The following is a 24,281-nucleotide window of genomic DNA, read 5'->3' on the forward strand; positions in this document are numbered from 1 at the left end:
ATATATATATATATATGTTGATATCGAGTTATGCGATGTTCATACCCGAATCTTAGTGTGAACACAGCTTAGCTTGGTCCAGCTGCATGTTGTAAACGGCGTTTGTAAATATATATACTTATACTTATACTTAATTACAAAAAGAAAATAAAAGCAAAATTATACAAATTATACGATCCAATATGATTTTATCTGCAATACAATTCTAAGCATAAGATTTCCATTTCACATAAAATATCAGTAAATAGATGAGACACGAAAGAAAACCCTTAATAGCAGTCAGCAAATCTTAAGTATAGCAGCAATTTTTTGAGGCTTCCAGCAATAAAGCAGTAATATGTGCATCTAGGAGCAGAGCTGTAAGAATTTTGAGTGTATATACATACAGACAAACACACACACACACGCACACAGTTACAGGTAGTGTGAACACAGCATCGTCGTGTGTGATTTCTGCAGAATCGGGATATTTACTTAACTACTACTAATATGTAACTAGTATGTAGAACTTGAACTTCTGCTTAATCCTTGATTCTATTGCAACTCTCTCCGAGGCATTTTATTACTTGCATACATACATACATATGTCTATAAATATATAACATATATATGCACATATGTATGTAGTAACTCTTAATAAACCGTACAACACCATAACAACAAAACAAAAGAAAACAATTATATAATATATAAAATAATGAGAGATGAAAACAATGAACAGCAACAAATGCATACAAATTTAATGAAAAACAACAACAAAAATGAACGAAATGTATTTAATAAAAATAAAAAAAAACATGAAAAATAAAACGGTTTATTATTTACATACGTAACAATGTCCTTAGATTACCACGTAATCATTGAATGCAATTTGATAGCTCCTTGCGACTCTATTCTTCGAAAAGCTATTGGAATTTGGCAGAGTTAGGCTAAATTTCTCGTCGATTATATGCCCCTGGAAGTATGCCCCAACTGTTTGATCGCTTGCAATTTAGCCAATACAACAACCTGGTCGGTGTCCCTGCTACTTTATAAAATCGACATTATTTTCACAGCTACTCTTTGGTGTTTTCCAGTTCTGAAAATAAATGTTCATCCTATATACATGTGTACTAAATATAGATAAAAGAAACAGATGCTTAAAGGTTTACATTAATGTTTTATTAAATCGTTTTTCGCATATTGGTATCGCATATCGTAAGTACATAAGTATGTATAGTATTATTTGTATACATCCGTATTGTGTATACATATACGTGTATGTTCGTAAGGTTATATTAAATAAATTATATTGACAAGGCGGAGCCAATACTTGCACTTGAAATACGAAGAATTATGTACAACAGATTTCTAGAATTTTTACATACTCATTTGCGTAAATTGTAGAAATAATTGTCTTTAAGTACATGCCTTTTTTTCAATAATTCGTTGATTGTATATGAATGGATCATTCCAGATCCACTACTATATATTTTACAAAAAAAAAACATTTATGTGCTATTTGGGGCATTTTCTGTAGGGGGATGGGGCTTGTTTTAGTTTTCTGTTTAGTGCTTGGGACATTACAATAACAATTTGGTGTGCTTTGGTCGCCGCCGGCTTTAAATGGCCGCCTCAATAGTACCCTCCGCATTCTTCTTGATCAGGCTCTCCCACTGCGCGATGAGGCGATGCGACGATGGCGCCTCCTCCGGCGTCAGATCACAAAGCTGTGCTAGCGACATTGCCGGACGCATGCCAGAATTGGAACCAGTTGTAGACAGGGCATTGCCACTACCATTTGACAGGACAGCGGCAGCATTCAAGCTGCGATTACCGGACGCCTTGTAACCCATCAGCTCCATGTCATTGCTGTTGAGGAAGAGAGAAAAAACGAAAAGGGTTCGGTCACATTTATGATTTTCTGAGTAACGAATGTCTCTCACCTCTCCCGCTCCAGCTCAAGTGTGGATTGTGCATTGCGCAATTTACCAGGTCCATAGCAGTGTTCCACCTCGGAATCGTCATCATCGTCATCAGCATCGGCCTCATCGTCCGTGCTCAGTTGCCTGCAAATGGAGAGTTTGGTTTTAGGGGAGTGTTTTCTTAAAGACAGAACTTTAACTTACAACTTTTCGAGCATATACTGACGGTTGAGCTTGCGCAGACGCTTCAGCTCCGATTCACGTGACTTGAGGTCCTGCAGTTCGCGCTGAATCTTCTGCTCGACGGGCACATAGCCACGTCTCAGCGGCCGACCCTCCGAGTCCCGTTCGATGGCACCCTGTGACAAGGTGCCATTACTAATATTGTTGTTGATGTTGTTAGCTTGAGGCGAGGTGTTGCCCGTTTCCAAAAAGGCCAGTGCGTTGCGAGAGTTTAACTTTAGAGTGGGACTATTCGGCGTTGCTAAAAGTAATGGAGACGCTGCCGGCGACATCCCGTTAGGGGTACCGTTGCCCAACTGTAGCTTGCCATGGGAGGCAATGAAGCGTTGCATTACCCCCTTGGTGGAGCCATTAAATGCAAACTGACGCTTCTGCTGTTGCTGCTGTGGAGTGCCGGGAGTGCGGTTTGTCATTAGCTTCTGCTGTGGTGGCTCTGGTGTCAGATTATAACAATTTGGTCCTATATAACGAGACTCCTGTCTGCCCACCAGCGTCAACTTCAAGGTGCCTTTGCTATCAACTTTGCTGTTAATGCTGCTGTTGTTGTTGTTGATGTTGTTGATTTTCTGTGAGGATGCGGAAATCCCCGAGTCATCCGAGTGCTGCTCATCGAGACTCTCCTCCTTGTGGCTATTACTGTTCACACTGGAAGCCAGCGAAGGAGTATTCGATGGCGATTGCTCCTCGATGGGCAGAAGGAGAGCACTGGTAACAGCTGCCGGTTGTGCAGTTACGAGAACGCCCTGATCCCGTTCCTGGTCATGGTCCTGATCCTGCTCTTGATCCTGATCGTGTTGTCGCTCCTGCTCTGCCTCCAGCTGTTGCTCCTTGTCACCCTCAGTATGCCCGTTTAGCTGCCATTCGGCTTCCTCCGTCTTTGTCGGGGAACCCGCAGCCAGTGCTGCGGCATTTGCCAGCCGACGGTATTCCTCCTCGCGGCGCTGCACCTCCTTGATCTCCTCCTGTATGCGCATCAATGGATCCATTTTCTGTAAAACAGTGGCAGAGGTGGAGAGCTTTAGTAATTCGATCTGCTGCTGGGCGGAAAGCAGGAAGTGATCCGATTACCAATCGATGCGATTGTATTCGACTATGTGGAAGCAAAGCAAAGAAAGCAGAAACACAGCTGCTGGTTCCAACTTGGACAGTTTACCTACAGCAAAGGTTACGCAAGGGCAACAGCCCATTGAGGGTCGGCTTTTTGAGTATGAGCAATTGGTCAGCCTAAAATGCTTTGACTTGTCTTTTCTTGTCTTATTTTTCTTTTTTTCATAGGTAGTTACTACTATAATTAGCTTTCGCTAGTTAGCTTGCTTGGGCTGAAGCCTGCTGACACTTGCAAATGTGATGGACCTCAGATGCAGCAGCTGCATTCAACCCGCATATCTTGAAAGGGTGCAAGGGAGGGAGAGGGAGAGAGAGAGCTGCTGCTGGCTGGATAAGGGGTTAATTGAAGTTTGCACAATTGAACAAAAGCGGATAACGATGATGGGTCAACAAAATACCAACGACAAAAGCCACACACAAAGCGACTTGAAGTCTGTAAGAAAGACACAGGGAGGGGAGGTAGTTGAACTAAGTGGTGGCAACCGAACCTTCCGGAACGCAATGTAAAGCAACGTAATGCAACAAAACGTAAGGGGATCCACGTTAAGCGGCTTTTGATGCGTGCGATCGCAAAAGTTGCGTGACATTCAAACCAAAAACGAAAAACGAAAAACGAAAAAAACAAATGTATGTTTATTGAATACCAAAACAAAGGGCTTAGACCGCATTTCAAAAACAACAAAACAAGAAAAAAAATTTTAGGGAGTGGGTAAAAAATTAAGAGCGGGCCGGAAGGGGGCACTGCAGCATTTGTTGTGGCGGCATTGTTAAACAGCTCGTAAAAATGCTAAACATATTTTTGAAAAACAATCGAGAGTAAAAGTGTTTGAAAGTAAAAATAATATCAACAACAATCCATATTAAACAACATGTTAATTTTGCTGTTGTTGCTGTTGTTTTCTGCTGTCACAAAGCATATTATGGATGATGGCAGGCGTTGCAAAGACGACCTCAAAGTTATGACATCGCCATGCCTCCAACGGGTAGAAAAATATGAGAAAAACTATCAATGAAAATGAGAATGGGAGTTTGCTTTTTTCTTTTCTTTTCTTCTTTTTTTTTTTTTTGAAGCGGATGCGGTTGAGTGGGCTGTGTAATACAATATGCAAGAGAGTGGTGGGGGTCAAAAAGGTTTTGCAATTTAATTATTTACACTTTATTAAGGAGCACAGCAAAAAGAAACCTTAGCAAAAACACACACATACAACAATTGTGGGAGCGAGACAACCATAGATATATTTACAAGTCACCCATTTGCAATTTAAACAATTTAGACATCAACTTTTACTTATGTAAAATATAATAATATATAATATTAACAACTGTAACTGCAATAAGCACAATAAGCTAGATCTAATTTTAGAAACACTAGAACACTTTTTCCCACACAGTTAGCATTGTACAGAGTCGATAGCAAAGTAATTAAAAGGGGAATGCTTAAATCGTAATCAAATCGATGAACCGTTAAGTCTTAAGTGCCTTTAATTGCACTGAGAACAAAACGTCACTGGTTAATTACTGAACACGAAGTTCAATTACATTTCAATTACTTACGTATTTCTCTCTAAGAAACATATTAAAGTTTGTTTAGTTGACTTGGCGACTTCAGCGCTCTACTTCAAAAGGCTTTCACGTTGTTGTCAACTTTGACAGAAGAGCACTTTTTATGGTGTTTTGCAACACTGCCGCTGGATGGCAGTCTCTTGTTTGATATCATGTGGCAAACTTCAAGCTAACAGCTAATAATAATTGTAGGCCAAATGACATGTCAATTAGCCACAAGTGCAGACATCAGCAGCTAAGATCTTTCTCTTGCTATTAACTCATTTCTTTGAGCAGAAGCAATTCATCCGGCATTTTGTGCAGCTGATTAAATGCAATTAGCTGGCTTAAACGCAGTTGACGACAAATGTGGCTCACAAAAAATGTGCGAAGAAAGAATAAAAGATATAGATGGCTGGGGAAGGGGAAGGGGATGGGGAAGGGAATGAGGAAACTGGGTTGTTAGACTGCAAGATTTAGTCGTCAACATTTTCGGGTCAGTGCCTTGCACAAGGTGAGGGGAAGGTGAGGGGTTGTAGCTCAGCTCTCGGTGTTTAACTCTTTGGGTGTCTGGGGGTATCTGGGGGTGTCTGTTATGTGGGTGCGTCAACTGTTGACTGTTGACTATGCTTCCGCATAGCTGCTGATGTTGTTGCAATTGTTGTTGTTGCTTGTTGTTGCTCTATCGCATTAGAAAGTGGCAGCAAAATGTCGTCGTTGTCGGTTGTCGGTTGACGGTTGTCGGATGTCGGTTTGCCGAGCATTTAGAGCCACTAAGCAGCTGGCAGACAAGTCTCCAAACTCAAAAAAAAAAAAAAAATGCAATTTGCCTACATTTTTTTTCCTACATTTTTATTTTGTGTTTTTTTTTATGCTTGACGCTCTTCGAATTTTTTGCAAAATTCGACGCTGATTTTCACTTAATTGTGCATTTTACACACACACATAGACAAAAACATGAACACACATGAACAACAACAAAACGTAAAACCCGCTAAAACTGTCGTTTTCACTGGCTAAAAAGACAAGATCCCAAAATACTTAAAAAAACGGAAGTATTGAAATTTGCCAGCAACAAGTTCCTACTCGTTTGCAACATGTGACAACAACTGCAGCAGCATACAGCAGATAGAGAGAGAGAGCGAGAGGGAGAGATTACCTGCAAAGTGCATTGGCAGCAGATGCCAACTTGACAGCTGTTGTTATTAGTGCTGATGTCTACCCTCTTCACTTCATTTTACAAATTTACCGCAACTTCTTTTTCGCTTTTCTGTTTTTTTCCTTTCCTCTCTTTTTTTATTTCTCTGCATGTGCTTGCCATAACGGCAATTGGGCGAACGCAAGTCCAAAACCAAGTCGCTAGCCTAAGCTGAACTCATTTGCATGTTGCCGGGGTCACCAGCAACAACAACAACAACAGCTAAGCGCCAGACCCATTTGTGTGCATGCAGTATGTGCTGAAAGATCGGCAGCAGCAGCAGCAGCAGCCGCAACACGAACATCAGCCGACGCCAAGTACGAAAGTACGAAACAGCAAAAGCACAAGAGCAAATTAGCAACAACAATGGCAGCAAGAGCACCCAACAAGAATTGAAGAATTGTACATAACACAAAAACAGAACGTGACGAAAAACGTGACCGTGACTTGAATGCACGCGCTTGCTCTACCATTCGCTCTCAGCGCTCTCTCTCCCTCTCTCCCTCTCTCTCCCGGTCTCACGCGCTAGCACTTCTATACTCTCATTGCGTGCTCCACTTCGGGCATATAACAGAACTGGCAGTGTTAACAATTTCGTTTTTTCCCCGTCAAATCTAGCCGTTTCAAATCATGTTTGTGCTTTGTTATTTTAAGTGCAAAATTAACATTCGTGCGAATGTAATTTATTTTTTTTATATATATTTTTAGACCAAATAGTTTTACTTCTAAAGCAGCATTAATCTAGGTAACAAATTATGGTAAACGAAGCATAGCCTTTTGAAATTCAGTTCAGCTTTTACACCCTTCTTGCAGATAGAATTACATTTTTTTTTTATCTGCAGTGTGTAATGCTTTAGGGGACACATCTCTGAACCCAAACATGTACATATAAATATTCAAGTAAAACCATATTCCACCAAGCAACTAAACTTATGTTCCCAGTTTCGATTCAAACTAGTCTCTCAATCTAAAAAATTATATTGATAAAACTATTGATAAAAATAGCTGTCTTTTAATTACAAGCTTACATATTTAAGTGTCGGTTTTCTATATTTTATGGATGCCATGGAAAAAACTTTTTTTGTTTTACAAAATACAATCTTAAACAAATTTCATCAAATTGCTGTTTTTCTAAAATCTATCAAATCTAGCTGATCTGCTGATGGCCGTCAAAAGTTGGCAACACTGGCTGCAGTTGCCGTTGCCGTTGGTGTTAGCGCTGGCGTTGGCGTTGCCACCTCAACTACCGCCGCGGTCGGCTTGGGTTTGAGCCTGAGTTTGGGCTATCGTTTCCAGGCGAGTGATCAGCGCATTAGCATGATCATCATAATGATTTTTAAGAGCTGATGATGACGATGTTAATGTTGATTATAATGTTTGATGATGCTACAGCAGCAGCAGCTCAAATGTACCAACAACAACAACAAAAATTGTACACTTATTTGGGGCAATTCATTCAACGTTTTTTGTTTTGCTTCTTTTTTTTATCGCACTTTGTTTTTGTTTCTTTCATCTTAGTGACCGACGAAGCTGCAATCGAAGCGTGCAAAACCAAAAAAAAAAAAACAGTACCAACAATGCCAAATTGATATGCAAGAGCAGCTGACGGAGAAGAAGAAGAAAAGGGGCGTATAAGCCGAGATTTTTGGCCTGCAAGGCATTTGGGTCAGCAGCAACAAAGCTATGATAACACAAATGGTAATGTTCAAGTTAATAATGCTGATGAAAGGATGCCATGGCAATAAAAGTTGACTCCAGTTGGGTGCTTATGCCAGAGTGGGCGTGGCAGCAACTGCCACCCGCCCGCGGCGGGCATATCTTTTGATATGCTGTCACTTTAGTTGTTGATTTAAACTGCCAATTGGAAATGGCACAAGAACAACGAGAACAATAACGACGCATCCCCCTTTCTTCAGCTCCTTTCGTCACCTTTCTCACATCATAGTTGGCCAGCACGATCTATGGTTATTATCGGGTAATTCTTCTCATTTCCATCTTTCGCTCAGTTGGCAGTTTTCTCTGAAGATATCAGCTGTCGAGAACTTCTATTAAAGATGATTTCTATTTGTATTTGCTTAGCGGACTTTCCAACTCTTTTTCTTTCTCCATCATTTATCTTTTCAAGATTATCGGTTATTATACCAACTTAAATATTCTAAAAAGCAAATCGTCGCTTTCTGTTTTTCAAGTCTTTCGTTTACTAATTGCAGTGCTGAAAATCTCCCAAACAATGATATGTTTTTTGTGGAATTATTCCATTTGACATAACCATAAATTTGAAATAAACTCAATTATTAAAGAACTTATCTTTTTAATGGCATGTTTGTGCTTTGTTAAAGTTTATGGCATTGAAAAGTTTTGACCCACAAAATTCACATGATTTTTTTTCCGAAAATCATGTTTTCAATTTAAATGCAGTATTATTTAAATAGACGAATCATGATCGAAAGGGCATTGAGTCTTGACAAATTTATGACATTGAATTTTTTATTTTTTATTCTTTTTTTATAGTATTACTGAATTGTGATATGGTGGTCTTAATTCAATATATCAAACTTGGTTTCCGTTCGATTATTTGAATCGTTTTCATTCAAACGTAAGAAGATAGAAGTATTTTTATGTGGAAATAAAGTTATATTTAACAATTTCAGATTATTTGTGCTATCTTTTTTTATTAATTCTTTCTCGTATCATGTATAACACATCCACTTACACAGCGGACATTACATGTCATTAGCCATTTGTTCCGTATCTGCTGAGTGGTTTCTAGAGCTTTTGCTAGTTTGACTATCATAAGTGGGCCTTAGTATGCTTTATCGATTATGCCAGCTCTCTTTCGCTTGTAAAACACTGAAATCGACACCTCCTCAAGCGTTTCTTTCACCAACTCCAACACACAGATACACGAACAGATACAGATACAGATACCTGGTCATAGTCATAGAGGTGGTCGCGCAGTTCATGCGATCGACCCAGTTTATTGTATAAATCGTGATCTATTCTCTTGTAGCAACGATCCTCAATCTGCCGATCTCTCAATTCAGCAAATCTGAGGCGGATGCACTTGGAGCATGTGTCAATTATGACGCCATATCATCGAGCATATTACAAATTACCGTTATGCTGTTATTATTATTATTATTATTAAAGCATATTTGCTATGGATAGGTCGCGGGCCACTCAAGTTGGCCCCAAATCTGTTGGCCAAATCTGTAGCTGTGCTTAGCAAAGTCACGTCTCGACGGAGCGAACCATTAACAAACTGACAAATTGGCAAACAAAGCAAAAAAAAACAAGAAGAAAATAGAAATACAATGTACACTCAGAGAAAAGACTGTTTCGAATCCAAGTAGTAATGTTATAGAATTTCTCCTATTCAATATTATGCGAAATCATTCTTGATTTCGAAGTTCAGTTTCTTTATTTTAGAAATGCAACTTTCTTCAAATAGATCCCAAAAACAGTTTTACAGCCAGATGTTTTGGATATATATTTAAAAAAAAAAAGGTTCTTTAAATAATATTTTGCTTCCTTTGTAGTTGATTTGAAAACAGAACTGCATATACTTTTTCTGCGAGTGTATCTACAGATACAAGTGTAGTTAAAAGAATACTTGAGTGCTTTGGTCCGGACTGTGGGGGGAGGGGGTGTGGGGCAGCTGAACTAATTCAGTTCATTGGAATTTGCGCAATGCCTGACAAATATTACTTAGTATAGTTACTTTAGTTCATTTACTCGAAACCAAATAAGTATTTTCTATTTTCTTATCTGCGCAACTTTGGATGGCATTGGGAACAACGCATTTATTTACGGCCAGGTATTTACCGAAATGAATTGGCGATAAGCGGTAAATGGAAAAAGGCGTTGATATAAAAAAACAAAAAAAAACAAAATCAAAATACCATTTATGGGGTCATTATTTGGCTGGCACGGCAAGACTGGCAAGCCAACTGCGTGACCTGGCCAAATCAAATATATAAATATATATACATATATATAATCACAGCTCTTGTTTACCCATTGATTTGCGACTTGTCTGGTATACATAGATTGGTCGCTTAGGTCATCAGGTTAAGTGCTGATGACGCGAGCACTTTCATCAATTTGAGGCATTCCCAAAGTGCCAATGGGTTTGAGTCATGTCAATTGAGGTGTGTTGCGCTCATGCAATTATCTAGTAAAGCTTCTAACGCTTTTGTCTACTGCAATGCAAACATAAAAAAAAACCTAAAGAAGACTCATTTTTTGCTTACCAATCTTTAAATAACCAGATGAAGCTAATTGTAATTTGTATAAGAGTCGATTCAACTGTTAGAACAATTCGATCAAATTTCGATTTGAAAGTGCTGTGCAACACTCATTTCACATAAAGACAAATGTGTGTGTGTGTGTGTGTGTTTCAGTGTTGTCATCAACTGCACTTAACATTAGATGATTAGATGAGACAGTGTGCAATGCATTGGTGAGCGACATCTGTGGGCAGCATGACAAGCAGCATGGCAGCAATTGTATAACAGTCAACAACAGATTCATTTTGGGAAAGTGACAAAATTACACAATCATTTTTTAAGGAGATTTTCAAATGGAATTATGTCACCCACAGCTCTCCCACTGCAAGCAACGCATGCCAATGCCCGATGAGGCCAAGCAACCCAGAAAACGTGCTTGGCATTTCAAAAAGGGGCAAAACGAGTAAAAACGCAAGCAGAAAAGAAGAAATAAACAAGACGGCCGTTCACATTATGTCATGTATAGTATAACAACAGTGCAACAAGTATAACAACAGCAGCAGCAGCAGCAGCAGCAACAACAGCAACAACAGCAACTGCTGCTGCTGCAATTGCCCTGGGCCATTGACATGCAGAGAACAAGCTAAAGCGAAAACGCATCTAGATACATTTTGTTTGTGCATCTGAGTTACTTGCGTGTCTGAACTTGAAGTGCGCTTTTTATTATTATTATTATGGCCAACAGCAACAGCCGCGGCGGCAGCAACAGCGGCAACAGCAGCAGCTGCGGCCAAAGCCACGCTACATGAAGCACGTAAAAGATACAGATACAACTCAAGATATAGATATCGAAGAGAGACACACAAACAGACAGACAAACAGACAGACTAACAGACAGACAGACACGCAGATAGGCAGACAGTCATAGCTACAGATACTTGGGTACAATGTAGACGTATCTTTGATAATTGCCATGTTTTTGGATCGCTTCTTGTGTGTCTTGTAATTAAAACGCTGTTGTCTTTTTTTGCTTCTATTTTTTTTTTTTTTTAATTTTTACTTTGCTCTTGATTGAAAAATGTTGCCCGAAAATGAGACAAAACACACTAAACAAAACAATGGCAAATATTTGCGGCACGTTTGTCACCATACAGACACCGATACACACACAGATACAGATACAGATACAGATACAGATACAGATACAGATACAGATACATTTACAAACACTAGAAGAAAACAACATCAGCAAAACTGTATTGAATACCGAATGCAGGCTCTCTCGAGACAATTTTTTAATTGAGTTGCTTTGTTTCAGGCCAAGGCAAATAGGGGACTCGAAAATGGCAGTTCAAAAACAACCATAACCAAACAGCAAATAAGACATGAGACCCTGAGAAATGGGTCCCTCAGTGGTGTTTGACACCTACATATACCCACATATTAGATCTTGTCCATGCCTAAACAATAGTTTATACAATATGCAATATATAAAGTACGCAGTTGACTTATAATTCTGTGATGTGATGTGATACATAAAATTCACCTTGCGAATATGCTTCAACTGTAATACCTCATTTTTGAAAATGATTCTCTCCTATTTTGAAAACAATCAGCCCAGATGTTCAGAGTCTAAAGCCATTATTACATGATGACAACTGTATATCCCAACCAATAAAATGAGCAATTTATAAGCTATTTGCGAGCAGTCGACAAACATCCACCTTCAGAGCCGCATGAGATATTCGACTGAGCTCACTGAGGGAAAAGCCTGTTCGAATTATTTGTGTCTCAGAAAAACAGTTACAGTTAGTTGAAAAAAGCGCATTAAACCCAATCATAATCATCATAAACTCAAACTGATCTTCTTTTCGAGCGAGAACAGTTACAATCCGCAATACAATAGAGTTCTTAAGTACAGCGAACCCTATACAGATACCCTATATATATGTATAAAAGCATACGATTTGGTAACTGCACATAAAGAAATATAACAATCTTAAGTTGAGTTGTGTACCTACACTATATAACAATAGGCCAAATGAATGCTGCTGGCTTTTTCCGAGAGATTGGCAGCCCACTCGTTAACTACAACAGTTTAAAGCAAAAGTGAAACCACACTTCTGTGGGCACTTGAGCCAAACTAAACGCCAACTAAACTAGTATCATCCCATTCAGTTCGGGCCACCAGAGAGCGACAGTTAGCCGGTTAGTATAATCAAGAGTGTATTTTTAGTGTTTTTCTTTTTGGGAAAGTGCCAGCATAATAGCGAGTACAAAACACAAAGCGGTCACCGTTGTGACCGTGATGTGACTTAAGCTAACGGCATTTTGAATTTGTATTTGGGTAATTTCAGCCGATCTTAACCAACGGTTAACTTACTTAACACCCACCCCCCCAAACTGGTCGCTATTTGTCTAACTTGCATACAATGTGTAAGACTTTGAACGGGGTTTCCTCGCATTCAATGAAAATGACGGTCAGCCAGACAACAGACAGACAGACAGACAGACAGAGAGCGGACCATCGTCAGACGAAGGTCTCATGCCCAAAGTCTGGTGGAGCGCTTCATTTTGATGACATTTAGCGCCTTGCTTAGCTTAGCTGTAAACTGTTTAGACGTCTTTAGCACATGCTAACTGCTAACTGCTAACTGCACTTTAAAGGCGTCATATTTTCATATGTTGACTCAATGCGCTGTTGCTTTGCTGGTTGCTGTTTGTTTTGCCATGTTCATAAAAATTATCATAATCATAATCATTACTCGTTGACTCTATTGTGAAAGGCTGTTTGGGCTTTCTGAGTGAGTGTTTCAGTGTGTGAGTGTGTGTGTGTGTGTGTGTGTATGATGAAATGCCATGGAAATTTGTCATGTGCTGTGTGTGTGGTGCGATGCCTTTCACCCACGTCCACACTCTAATCGAAGTGTACTAACAATGCAGATGACTGCGTTTTGTAGGTCGTCTCGTCTGGTGTGCAAAATACCACAGCTATTTACGTGCAAATATAACACTTTTCTAACAGCTATTCATCTTAAAAGCCCTGGCAACAATAGGCAATAGTAGGCAACACTGTTTACACCCTGTATAACAGCATATATTTCATCAATGGTTGAAAAGAAGCTGGTCATAAATATATTAAATAGATATAGCCAAGTTAATTATCTATAAATGATAGTTGTTTAACAATCAAATAGCAGATTTATAGAAGTTTGTGCTTCAATTGTGCTTTACTCAACACTCATTCAAATGTGTAAGCTGTTGTATAACACTCTTCAAGCATTTCAACCGCTTCGTAGTTCACTTCACAACTCGAGCAACGCATATCAGTTTTGTTAGGCGTTTAGCATGTTACAGCTACAACTACAACTACAACTACAACTACAACTACAACTACAACTTGTCTAGTTACAGTCTACTAAACAGCCAAAAGCAGGGAAAAGAGCCCAAAGCGTTAAATCCAAATTAGCAAAAATTTTCAATTTAGCTTGAATGCAAAAAAGAGAAAAAAAAAAAACGAAAAAAGAATGCCAGGGCACAATGGGGTAAGTCTAATAAGTATTGTTTTATGTCTTTCGTTGCTTCTTTTATTGTTTCTTAAGCTAAGCTAATTTAAACAAATGAACTTAAATGAATGTATAACAGCCAGACATGAGACACCAGCCAGACAAGAGGCCAACTTGGTTGCGTTTCCCACGCTTTAAGAAGTAAAATGGCGACGCTTGATGACAATGGTGAATCTCCGAGAAGATTTGCATACCCCGAAAGAGTCGAGCGGAGCCGAGCCAAGCAAAACGCCAAATCATGTCACAGAGAAACAACTAACTAACGCAACATCCAAAAGATGCAAATACAACTTGCGATAACAGATAGCCAGATGGACAGATAGTTAGCTAGACAGAAATGGCCATAAGTGCGACTTGATTTCTCAGTTGTCTTTTTTCTATATATTTTTGTTGCATTCAAAATTAACGGGGCAACAACTGTCGCAGTAGTCTTATTTATGTTACTGGGCTCCCGTTGTTGCTGCTGTTGCTGGTGGTGCAGCTGTTGTTGATGATGATGGGGCTACTTAATGTACATAATATGCGGTGACCGTTAAACAAACCAACAAACAGAGACAGAGACAAAGACACACAGCCACAACTGACCAGCTGGTTGCCACTTCTGCTCCAGGGCGGAAGTGCTGCGGCAAATGGTAAATGGCACATGGCTTCACACACACACACAAACAAACAAACAAACAAATACAAACACGCATTAAAGTGTTGCATGCATTTGAAATGACAATTCAAAAAACATTCACTTGCCAGCTAACCAGTGTGTGGCAAATTCGAGTTGAATACATCCAAATTATACAGGAGAGTTATCAGTCAGACTGTTGTAAATAAGTATATACATATTATAAGCTTAATTTATATATTAAACAGTGACACATATTGAAATTAAGTCACAAGACACTAATTAGTACCATATTCAAAACAAAAACAAAACAAAACACTTAACAAAAAGGAATAAAACGCAAAGCGAACAAACGAATTTGAAATGTTTTAAACATATATACTTATCTGTATACACACAAGTGTATATTTTAGCACATTAACCTTTTGATCTAAATAACAACCAATTAAATTGCAAACTCTCCAGCAAATGAGTACTTGATTGAGGCAGGCGAGTATTTTAATAATTATCCAAAAGTATATTTTTAAATGCAATAAAAGTGAAATAAAAGAGGAATTCGAAATGAATAAAGTGAACTGAACTTATTCGATCCGCTCGCAAAAGTCTTTCTGGTTTATTTAATTCACATTGCACACAATTAAACATAAAACAAAGCCAAAGAAACAGAGAGGCGTTGGCAGTTAGAGATAGAGAGGGAGCTATTTGGACCGGTGACAATTGCCTGATTGCTCCAATATATTTATGCTTATCTTCCGGCAAATATTGTTTGCCATAACCCAAAATAGATGCGTTTTGTGACACATTCCATTTAAGGCAAAAACAAAAACTTCCCCTACGCATCTATCAGTAAAATGGAGTGCAGGTTGCTTGTCTTAGGACTCTGAGTCATTTTGAAATTGGGAACCAGGGACGGGGAATTTTATAATTAGCGCCAGCATTTCAATTACTTTTATTGTTGTTTTTGTGGCGAAGCAAACAGTGAACGGTAAATTGGTAAAAAGCCAAAGTGGCTGCAAAGTATCTTATCTGGTTTTGTTTTTTTTTTATTTATTTTGCTTTTGCCAATTGCCGACGCCTCGCTTTACCTCTCTGCTCCTGACTCTTTAGTCACCGGCGCAGGTGTGCCATATTACAGCGTGGTGCTGGTGGTGCAGCCACTATTATCTCAACAAGTGACTATATAAATATATACAAATTAATTCAGATATATGACAATGACAATATATGCTTATACAGTCAACGTTCGAGAACTAGAAGCGATCACAACATATTTCATTTATTTGACAGCTTAAACATATTCTTCAATTTACGAAAGAATTTATTTGGAATTCAATTTAAATTTAATTCGCTTTAATCAACTAATTCACTAAAAAAGTACAGGAATAAATGGAGATATTTTGTATTTGCGAATTATTGTAAATAGCTCTGGAACCACTGTATTTACATGTGCTATTTATGTGGGGAAGGGGGAAGAGGGGTATACGAAGGGAAAGGCGAACTTGTTGGCGCCGCAGCAAATCAGGTTGTGTTGTGTGTGTATGGGTGTGTGGGTGTGTGGAAATCTACTCCTGATAATGCCTTATCAACAGAAATTTTGCTATCGATAAAGTTGTGGACAATAACTAAATTGCAGGGCACATGGGCTTTCATGACTTTCAAGTTCAGCAAATTTAGTTGGGGAACTGAGTCATTATTGTTAACGCTTAAATTTATGGCGCTTATCTACTAAAAAAAAAAAAAAAATCTGAAAAAAAAGTAAAAAACCAGAAAATGCAAGTAAAAAAAGACAAGAAATTATGGAATCATTACAAAAATACGATAAAGACATGAAGTCAACCAACTCAAGTGGTTCATACTTATTTTGCTGGTGTGCAGTAATCATTTCTATAACTAATGTATAATAAATCGAAAAGCCGTCGCTTAAATCTACCAGTATCAGTGTACAGCTAGTTGTTACCCACAAATATTTATGTTTAACTGGAAATGACTTCGACTAATGGAACCAATGATTAGATAAAAGCCATTTTGGCCTGTGTACTTGTAAACGGCAATGAATATTGACAGACATTGAATGGGCCACAAAAAACATATGCTTTTCAAATGAATGGCGTATGCATTTTAGTGCGATTGTAGCTATGCGCATCTATACATATATATATATATATATATATATATATTTGCTTTTTAATCACGTCCATTGTTAAGTATCTGAATGTTAATCAAACTGTGATCCGATGTAGGACATATAATTATAAACAATACGAGAAGCAGAACAAGTAAATAAGTTTGTGCATTTTGCATTCAAATATGTGAATCACGCATGATCTGTCTGACTCTGATTAGTTATCGTAGTTATCGTAAAACATTCGCATATCAATGATTCTTTTCAGAAAATAAATCATAAACCGTCGCTTAACAAGTGAGAAATAGCATTTTAAGCTCCGTTCTAATTGACTTTATTTTGAAGTCACAAGTTTTGCAATTTTATGCGAATTGAATGGGTCTCCCACCCACCCAATGTCCACAATATGCTAATTAGCACCCGAAAGTCGGCCACAAAACGAACACCTTGACATTGATGGATGAATGTGGGCCACCCGCATTGCAGCTGAATATCGCTGATGATATGATGCGAATACACGTGTGCACATCCCATATATATATATATATATATATATATATATATATATGTATAAGCCATTTGCCATATGCCAGAGTTGCTGCTGCTGCTGGAATAGCTAATGCACATTAGTGATAAGCGCTATCACCAGTTGGAGCCTTGACTTGTATAGCCGAGTAACCGTATCTAGAAGTATTTACGATTTAGCCGGGTTTCCGTTGTGCACAAAACATATGTATAAAATTAAAAACAAAAAAAAAAGACAAAACCGAAAAGCAGCCAGCCACATTGCATTGCCATATAGCATATGGCATTTGCCATATGCCATATGCCATATATCATCATATCGTTGTTAGCCATTCAATTGGAGAAAGTGCCGAGAGTTTGGGGCGCATTGTTAGCCGTTTGATGATGGAAAATGCGACACGCTTTTGATTTGGCGGCGGCGTTTTTTTTTTTTTTTTTTTGCCTTTGTCGTCTGCCATTGACTTTCATTCAAATTGAATGCAGTCACAGGGCAGACGGGGTGGCAACCCTGCCCGCCCGTTCGTCTGCCAATAGCCACAAACAACACTGTGCGAAAAGTAAAAGCACAACAATGCAGCTTTTGTATGCGACGAGCGACAAATTATAATTTACCACAAAATAATAAAAATTAAAAATTAAAAAAAAAAAAAAACGAAGGTTTTTTTTCACTCTGTTACAAATTGTAAGACAAAATTCCAGACCCCCAAGAAATGTACGACTCCTAATTGATACTTTTATCACAGATACAAACATATGCAGACACATGTATGTGAATGCAATCAGTCGAGGGAAAACGGTCAGGTGCCATGCATTAAGCTACTATAGCTAATTGAAAGAGAGAGTGTGTGTGTGTGTGTGTGTGTGCGAAAGGCACTTTTCAACTTTTGTCTATATGTGTGTGTGTGTGTGCCAATGGGTTAAGGTTAATATGCAAACACCGATATCGAAGTATATGGAATGTGAAAGAGTACAATACAATAATTCAGCCATCTGAATTTTGCATACAATGCCACCAGTGTAGAAAGCCTCCGAACAGCAGCACGCGAAACTAATCAAATTACACATTTCGAACAATGAAAATGCATTCAAAACTACAAAAACAGTTCACAAGCTCAAATGAAAATAAAAAATATAAAAAAAAAACACACACACATCAATTATATGCCTTAATCTATACAAATAAAATTTTAGGAAAAACATCTTGTAAGTCAATTTAGCTGACTGTTGGAAATGACAAGCAAACATACAGAAAATAAGGCACTGAATGGGGCAAGCAAGTATGTTTATCCTAAAAGTGTTGCAACTAGCAGATACCCTAAGAATTATCATATGTCTACAATTAATCAGCTGTGCATTTGCTGGATGAGCACCAACAAACATCTTCTCTTTCATTTTTTACTCTTAAAAATAAATTTATATACATAGGAGAATCTACACACCAAATTACTACTAACTCTTACTCTGCTAGTCTCTTGGCTCATACAGAAAACAGTTTGAGCCACAGGGTATATCAAGAGAAATGAATTCTGAAATAACTAAAGAATAAAAGATAAAAATAATAAGGCCTTGAGCAATGCGCTAAAGAAGACGCAACGTAAACATTTTATCATATCAAACGGAGCACGTTCTATCTCCCTCGAAAAATATATAGTTTATCGATACGGCATGCCAGCATTTTTTTTTTTTTTTTGCTTTTTTAGCTGTCGCTGGCGATTGCGTCAATCAAAAGATAATCGCAGGTCGTGAATCAATAAACCAAAATCGAGGGGAAAAGAAGACAGATGACAGAAAATTATAGCATACGGATCGGCTCGGATCGGATCGGTCTTACACAAATCAAAATCAACAAATTTACTAATTGCAGCCTATTTATTAGTAATTATGCTTTGCCCAGCAATCAAGCAAAACAACTCGAACCCAAACCCGAAGCCGAAGCCGAAGCCGAACCCGAACCAAAAACTAAATACGAATCCCAACCTGATACCGAAATCATATTGCATCTATGAGATAATCGAGCTGTGCTGTGACGACTTCTTTCACTTTGATGATTGAGTTGACATGGTTGCTGTAGTTGTTGTTGCTGTTGTTGTTGTTGTTGTTGCTGTTGTTGTTGCTGGTTGTTTGTTGATGCTTGATGCCAAATTGATTTCAGTATTATAAAATCGACTTTTAAAAAAGCGAGTGAGAGAGTGAGAGGGGGCGGGGCAGGGGGGGAACTATACGACTATTAAGTCAGTCGGTCGAGCGGTGCAACGGTAAATCGCTAAGCGTTGCCACAATTAATTAAATACGCGACTGCATTATAACAGCAGAGCATAAATATGCGCACATACACATAAACATCTAATATATATATATATATATATATATACGTATATAGTTCAGTGGAGACTTTCAAAAAGATCGTTGCATTGTTGTGGGGCGTTTTGTTGTTGCTTAGCGAGATGGTGCGCCTAACGGTAACCGTCTTGTCTTCTATTCACAGACATATGTTTGCAGATAAACGATAAACGATAAGCGATAAACACAACACGTTCACAGCGCACAGCGCACAACCCACAAAATGCAAACATTCACTTTTTAACACCCCTCATTTGAATTTGGCAGTTAAATTTTGGTCTATCTGTGCGAGCTTTACGATATCATTATTATTGTTATTATGCGTATGTTTTGATTATTATTATGCTGATGATGATTTCGTAACATTTTAAGTCTCTTTTCGAATGGGTTCATTGTCAGAACTGATGAAACTGTAGACGCTTTTTTTCTTTCTTCTTCTTCTCCATAGTGAAATTTATGATGCATAAGTTTTTATGTCTTTCTTCTTTTCTTTTGTTTGCCATTGTTTATAATCATGGGCAAAACGATCGCAGTGCAACCGAAATGCAGTCGAATACGGTCTCAAATTCCCGGAAATTAAGAGCATTCGATTAAAGAAACGTGTATTCCAGCAAGAAGCGAGAGAATATTCAACTTTGGCTCGTTTTACTTGCATTTTATTTTTGGATCATTTTTTACTAGCTGATAAATAAAATAGTTGAATCACACACAAAGACGGAAATGCCAAACTAATTTGGTTTTGGTACTTTTTTTTTATAACACATTCTTGGCTCATATTTTAGATATTGGCCATACAAATATGGCACTCTATGTGAAGTCTAAACAGTAATTGTATTTCAACCATTTCTTGCTGCGAGTTCATTTCCATATGTATTGTAATTCACATGGTGAATTTAATTGATGTTATCAATCTCAAGGAATCAAATCATCGCACTTTGATTTGTAGCTTTCTTTGTTTTAGTCGAATGCTGCTCCAGTTCTTACAAGACAGTCTCTCAGCTTCGCTCTTTTATTCTCACATTCTCTCCTTGATTCGCTCCTGTTGAGCACACACACAAACACAGAGAACATTAACAAGCTACATCTGGCGGAGGTCAAGGGTCGCTGACCCAGTCATTGACCTCCACATTCTCCCAAGTTGTACTCCGCATTTGAACCCTCTTCTTCCCCTCCCACACATATACCCCCCTCCCCCCCCCCCTCTACATTTCACCCAGCTCAATGCTCGCTCGGCGATCGCCAAGCGACAAGTTTTCGAGTTTGGCGCATTTTTTGTTTGTTTGTTTTTCGGTCCGAGCTGTTTGCGTTTTTCATTTGCCTCTGTTTGCTGTTGACTGACCCCCCCTTCCCCTCTCTCTCTCTCTCTCTATATATATATGTCTATTTTCTCCTCTAGCTGCCCACTCCAGACGTAATTACAGTTGTATTTCGAGTCAAGAGTTCTTTGGTCCGATACGCCTTTGGCTTCAAAGCCGCGCGTCTTTAACTTTGGCTTTAGGGTCTGGATTTAGGTTTTGGGTTTTTCGCTTTGATTACCGTCAACTGCCATCGAGGAATGTATTTTTTTTTTAAGCTAAACACTACCTTCCCCCACACACACACACACATATACTTGCACACTCAACATCTTGCTTGCTACTTAGCCTTAATTATTGATGATTTTGCATTTTTTTTTTACATTTTTGGCTGTATTTTTTTTAAATATTTCATTAACTTTTTCGAGCCGATATTTAGCTGAAAATGTGCATTAGCATTTGCATCAGCATCGACATCTGCATCTGCATCAGCATTTCGCTTTATTTGCATCTATTGACTTGACCGGTTTTTGTTGTTTTTCGGCTATTTTTACTTTCGATTGGCAGGCGGCGAAAACTGCCGCAAGAAACGAATAAAAAAAAAACGAGAAAAATCGCATCGAGTCGCTCAGAAAATTTGTCGCTGTCTAAAAGCGAAATTTTTAACAGCCTACAAACAATAATAAATAAAATAAAAAACGAATGGAAGAAAAAAAAAATACAACAAATTCTGACCGGTTTTTGCAGGCATTTAATACACAACAAGTTCATTTTTATAATAAGTTAACTAAGCATTTTATTATATTTAAATAAAAAAGTTGGCAAAACTAAATTTAGTAATGAGAAAAGTGGCCAATTCCTGGAAGGGCAAAACTTGTCATGTTAACATTTTTAACCAGAAATTGTACCAACAATTCCAAAAAGTTGCAATTGCTTAACTTTGACATACTAAAATTGATTTGAGAAAAACTTATGAATTCGATTTTCTGTCATCAAATGAATCCAATTTATAAGGAACTCAAATATATATAAGATAAGCAAGGATATATAATATCTGAACTCTGTGTGGTAATTTGTCAGCAGGTATTTGATATTCACTATTGACTATTCACCTCCGTTTTCCTCTTCCATCTTCCATCTTCCCTATTCCCTCTCTCTCTATTCTCTCTCTCTCTCTCTCTCTCTCTCTCTTTCTATCTATCTCTATTTCTTTTTTTTTGTTGTTAATCTTGTAGCATTTCGTTTAGTTCCATTTATTTGGGTCATGGACAGTCATCTTCCGTTGGTCGGCTCCCCACCTGAGAGCCCCTTTGACTGTCACTCTACAGGTTTTTCGACTTTTACTTGCAGCAAGGCTAAATGCAACTTTTAAGCCACAACAGGCAAACAGACCAACAGACCAACAGACGAACAGACCAACAGACCAGACCAGACCGAGCCATCAGCCATCAGATGTTATTTTTAATGGTTCCGTCTTTCGATCTTAAACTTGGCTCATGAACATTAATTTCGCTCAGGCTTAAAGATCGGGCTCAAGCTCGATTTATGTTTTGCTGCTGTTGCTTTTATTGTCATTCGTCTGCGCGTTAAATGAGTTGTACAAAAAAACAGCTGTTGACTTGTGCCTGCGTGGGTTTGTTGCCATAATATCCTGTAGTCATCACAGTATCATCATGTTGGGCATAGCAAAGTATGACAAGAACAAAATCTCCCACTACAACAAGAGATTGTCACCTCAAATATATAAATATATATTTTAATTTCCCCTCCGGCCTCATTGAAATTGTAAACAATTCCATTCGAACCGAACGAATAATGAGAGAACAATGAATTCTAAAGTTAAGCATTGTCTGTGATAAACAGAATATTGTGAATTCAATAAATCTTTATTTACATGACATCAGTGCAGGGTATCTGCTAGTCAGGTACTCTTGACAGTCAGTTGTTGTTGTTATTTGTTGCCTGTCACTTCTGGGTCTGTAGTTTGTTTATTGAACTTGGCACTTGTGGCACACTTGTGGATACAGATCTTTATGTGCTCATCTCGGGGTTGACATATGACAACAACAACAACGGCAGCAACGGCAACAACAGCAAATACAACAGCAACAACAACAACAACAACCACAACATTAGTGGCAGCATTACCAGCAGACGCCAAAGCAAACAATAGAAGTTTTCGGGCAAAGAAATCGCCCGAAAAGTGCGGCGCTAAAGAAATTTCACTGAAAGCAACAACAACAACAATAAAATGTTGCCATGACTTTGACTTTTGCGGCCACAAGAAGAAAAAAAATGTTGTAAACAATGGCATGAAACATGAAAGCAAACTGCGCTAAGGCCAAAACTGCAGAGCAGACTTCAAAGCCTCGAAAGAGAAGAAGCAAAAGCTTTAAGAAGAGCATCACAATTTTGGAACAGCAACTGTGCAAATAGTGCGAGGACAAAACAAAAAAACAACAAAAAACAACAAAAAAACAGAGACGCTAACAATAAAACACGCGTGAAGCACACAAAAAAAAAAAAGAAAAAAACAAATTTTAATGAAAAGCCAAACAGAAAAACAGAGAAAAAAAAAACGGTCTACAATGAGGCTGTTTATTATTGCTGTGGATGATATTCCAGAATCAGTCATTGGAACGTCACGGCACAAGAACAAGCAGCACCAGCCGCACCAGCAGCAGCAACAACAAAAGCAATGGCAACCGCCGTAAAGAGAGCTCAAGGAGAGTTCAACGCACAGCGCCCAGCAAAGGCGAAAGAAATGCGAGTTCAGCAACAATGTTGCACAGGATGTGTGCCCAGCGACAAAACGTTGCAGCAACAACTCAACGATCTATCTATTTTGTCTATGCGTATTTATTACACTTACCTCATCGGCTTTTTGCTGCATTCTGTCGATTATGATTTATATGTTGTTGTTCTTTGTTATGCTTTGCTGCAAGAATAGTATTTGGGGCAATTAGAAAGAACACATAAAACATAAAACAATTAAAAACAAAAAGTAAATCAAGAGAAGAAAACACTTTCACTTATAAAAATACTAATAATAAAAAGAACAGTAGCAGTTAACTAGTAATAGTAATAATAATAATAGTTAAAATAAAGAAGTTATTACAATTGTTATTGTTTAACAGTTGCAGTTGTATTACTGCTTTTCTTTTGGTTAGCTGCGCGCGCGCAGCAACAAAACGCAAGTTGAACAAGAAGTATAAAAAAAACAGCAGAACATAAAAAAACAAACAGCTAAAGACGAACCGTAACGTAACGAGAAATGTGTTAACAACAAATGTATTGAAATGCGTGACAAATGAAAAACGCGTTATATGCACGACCAGCACGCAGCGCTACAAAATAACAACTGACGATGCGAAAAGCAACTGACGATAAAACACTGCAGGCAAGCGCAGTGGAAAAGCTTATAACCAACCAGCATACACACACACACGCGCGCGCACATATTCACGCACGCACACCAACACAGAGATAGCCACACTCGAAAGAGCGCGCGCACACTCTGACGCCAGTTGGCAGCCCCATGCGACTCACAATAATACCAAAATGATGTGAGCTGTTGGTATTTTTTGGTTTAAG

The 24,281-nt window shown here is 38.4% G+C and overlaps 1 protein-coding gene across 2 annotated transcripts; it reads right to left on the reverse strand.

Moving 5' to 3' along the window:
* Positions 1-1,139: 1,139 nt before the first annotated feature.
* LOC6565973 (probable serine/threonine-protein kinase cdc7) lies at positions 1,140-24,070 on the reverse strand. Of its 2 annotated transcripts, none has more exons than XM_032739077.1 (5): positions 23,946-24,070; positions 23,560-23,625; positions 2,109-3,136; positions 1,926-2,048; positions 1,140-1,851 (listed from the first exon to the last, which is right to left on the reverse strand). In XM_032739077.1, the coding sequence occupies exons 2-5, from the start codon at positions 23,578-23,580 to the stop codon at positions 1,602-1,604; spliced, it is 1,422 nt and encodes a 473-aa protein (XP_032594968.1). In that variant the 5' UTR covers positions 23,581-23,625; positions 23,946-24,070; the 3' UTR covers positions 1,140-1,601. The 2 variants fall into 2 exon arrangements, with proteins under 2 accessions (XP_032594968.1, XP_001992586.1); XM_001992550.2 differs by having other exon boundaries at positions 23,806-24,045.
* Between the last annotated feature and the right edge of the window lie 211 nt (positions 24,071-24,281).

Source organism: Drosophila grimshawi, unplaced genomic scaffold, assembly GCF_018153295.1.
Source record: "Drosophila grimshawi isolate 15287-2541.00 unplaced genomic scaffold, ASM1815329v1 contig_848, whole genome shotgun sequence".
In the NCBI taxonomy this organism is placed as follows: Eukaryota; Metazoa; Arthropoda; class Insecta; order Diptera; family Drosophilidae; genus Drosophila; species Drosophila grimshawi.

What these genes read in the sequence shown, in the direction of transcription:
- LOC6565973 (XM_032739077.1), bottom strand. Translation starts at nt 23,580, where the DNA reads ATGCAGCAAAAAGCCGATGAG. An exon ending in TGCAGCAAAAAGCCGATGAG is followed by an intron (nt 3,137 to 23,559) that starts GTAAGTGTAATA and finishes ACTGTTTTACAG; the next exon opens with AAAATGGATCCATTGATGCG. An exon ending in CTTGAGCTGGAGCGGGAGAG is followed by an intron (nt 1,852 to 1,925) that starts GTGAGAGACATT and finishes CTTCCTCAACAG; the next exon opens with CAATGACATGGAGCTGATGG.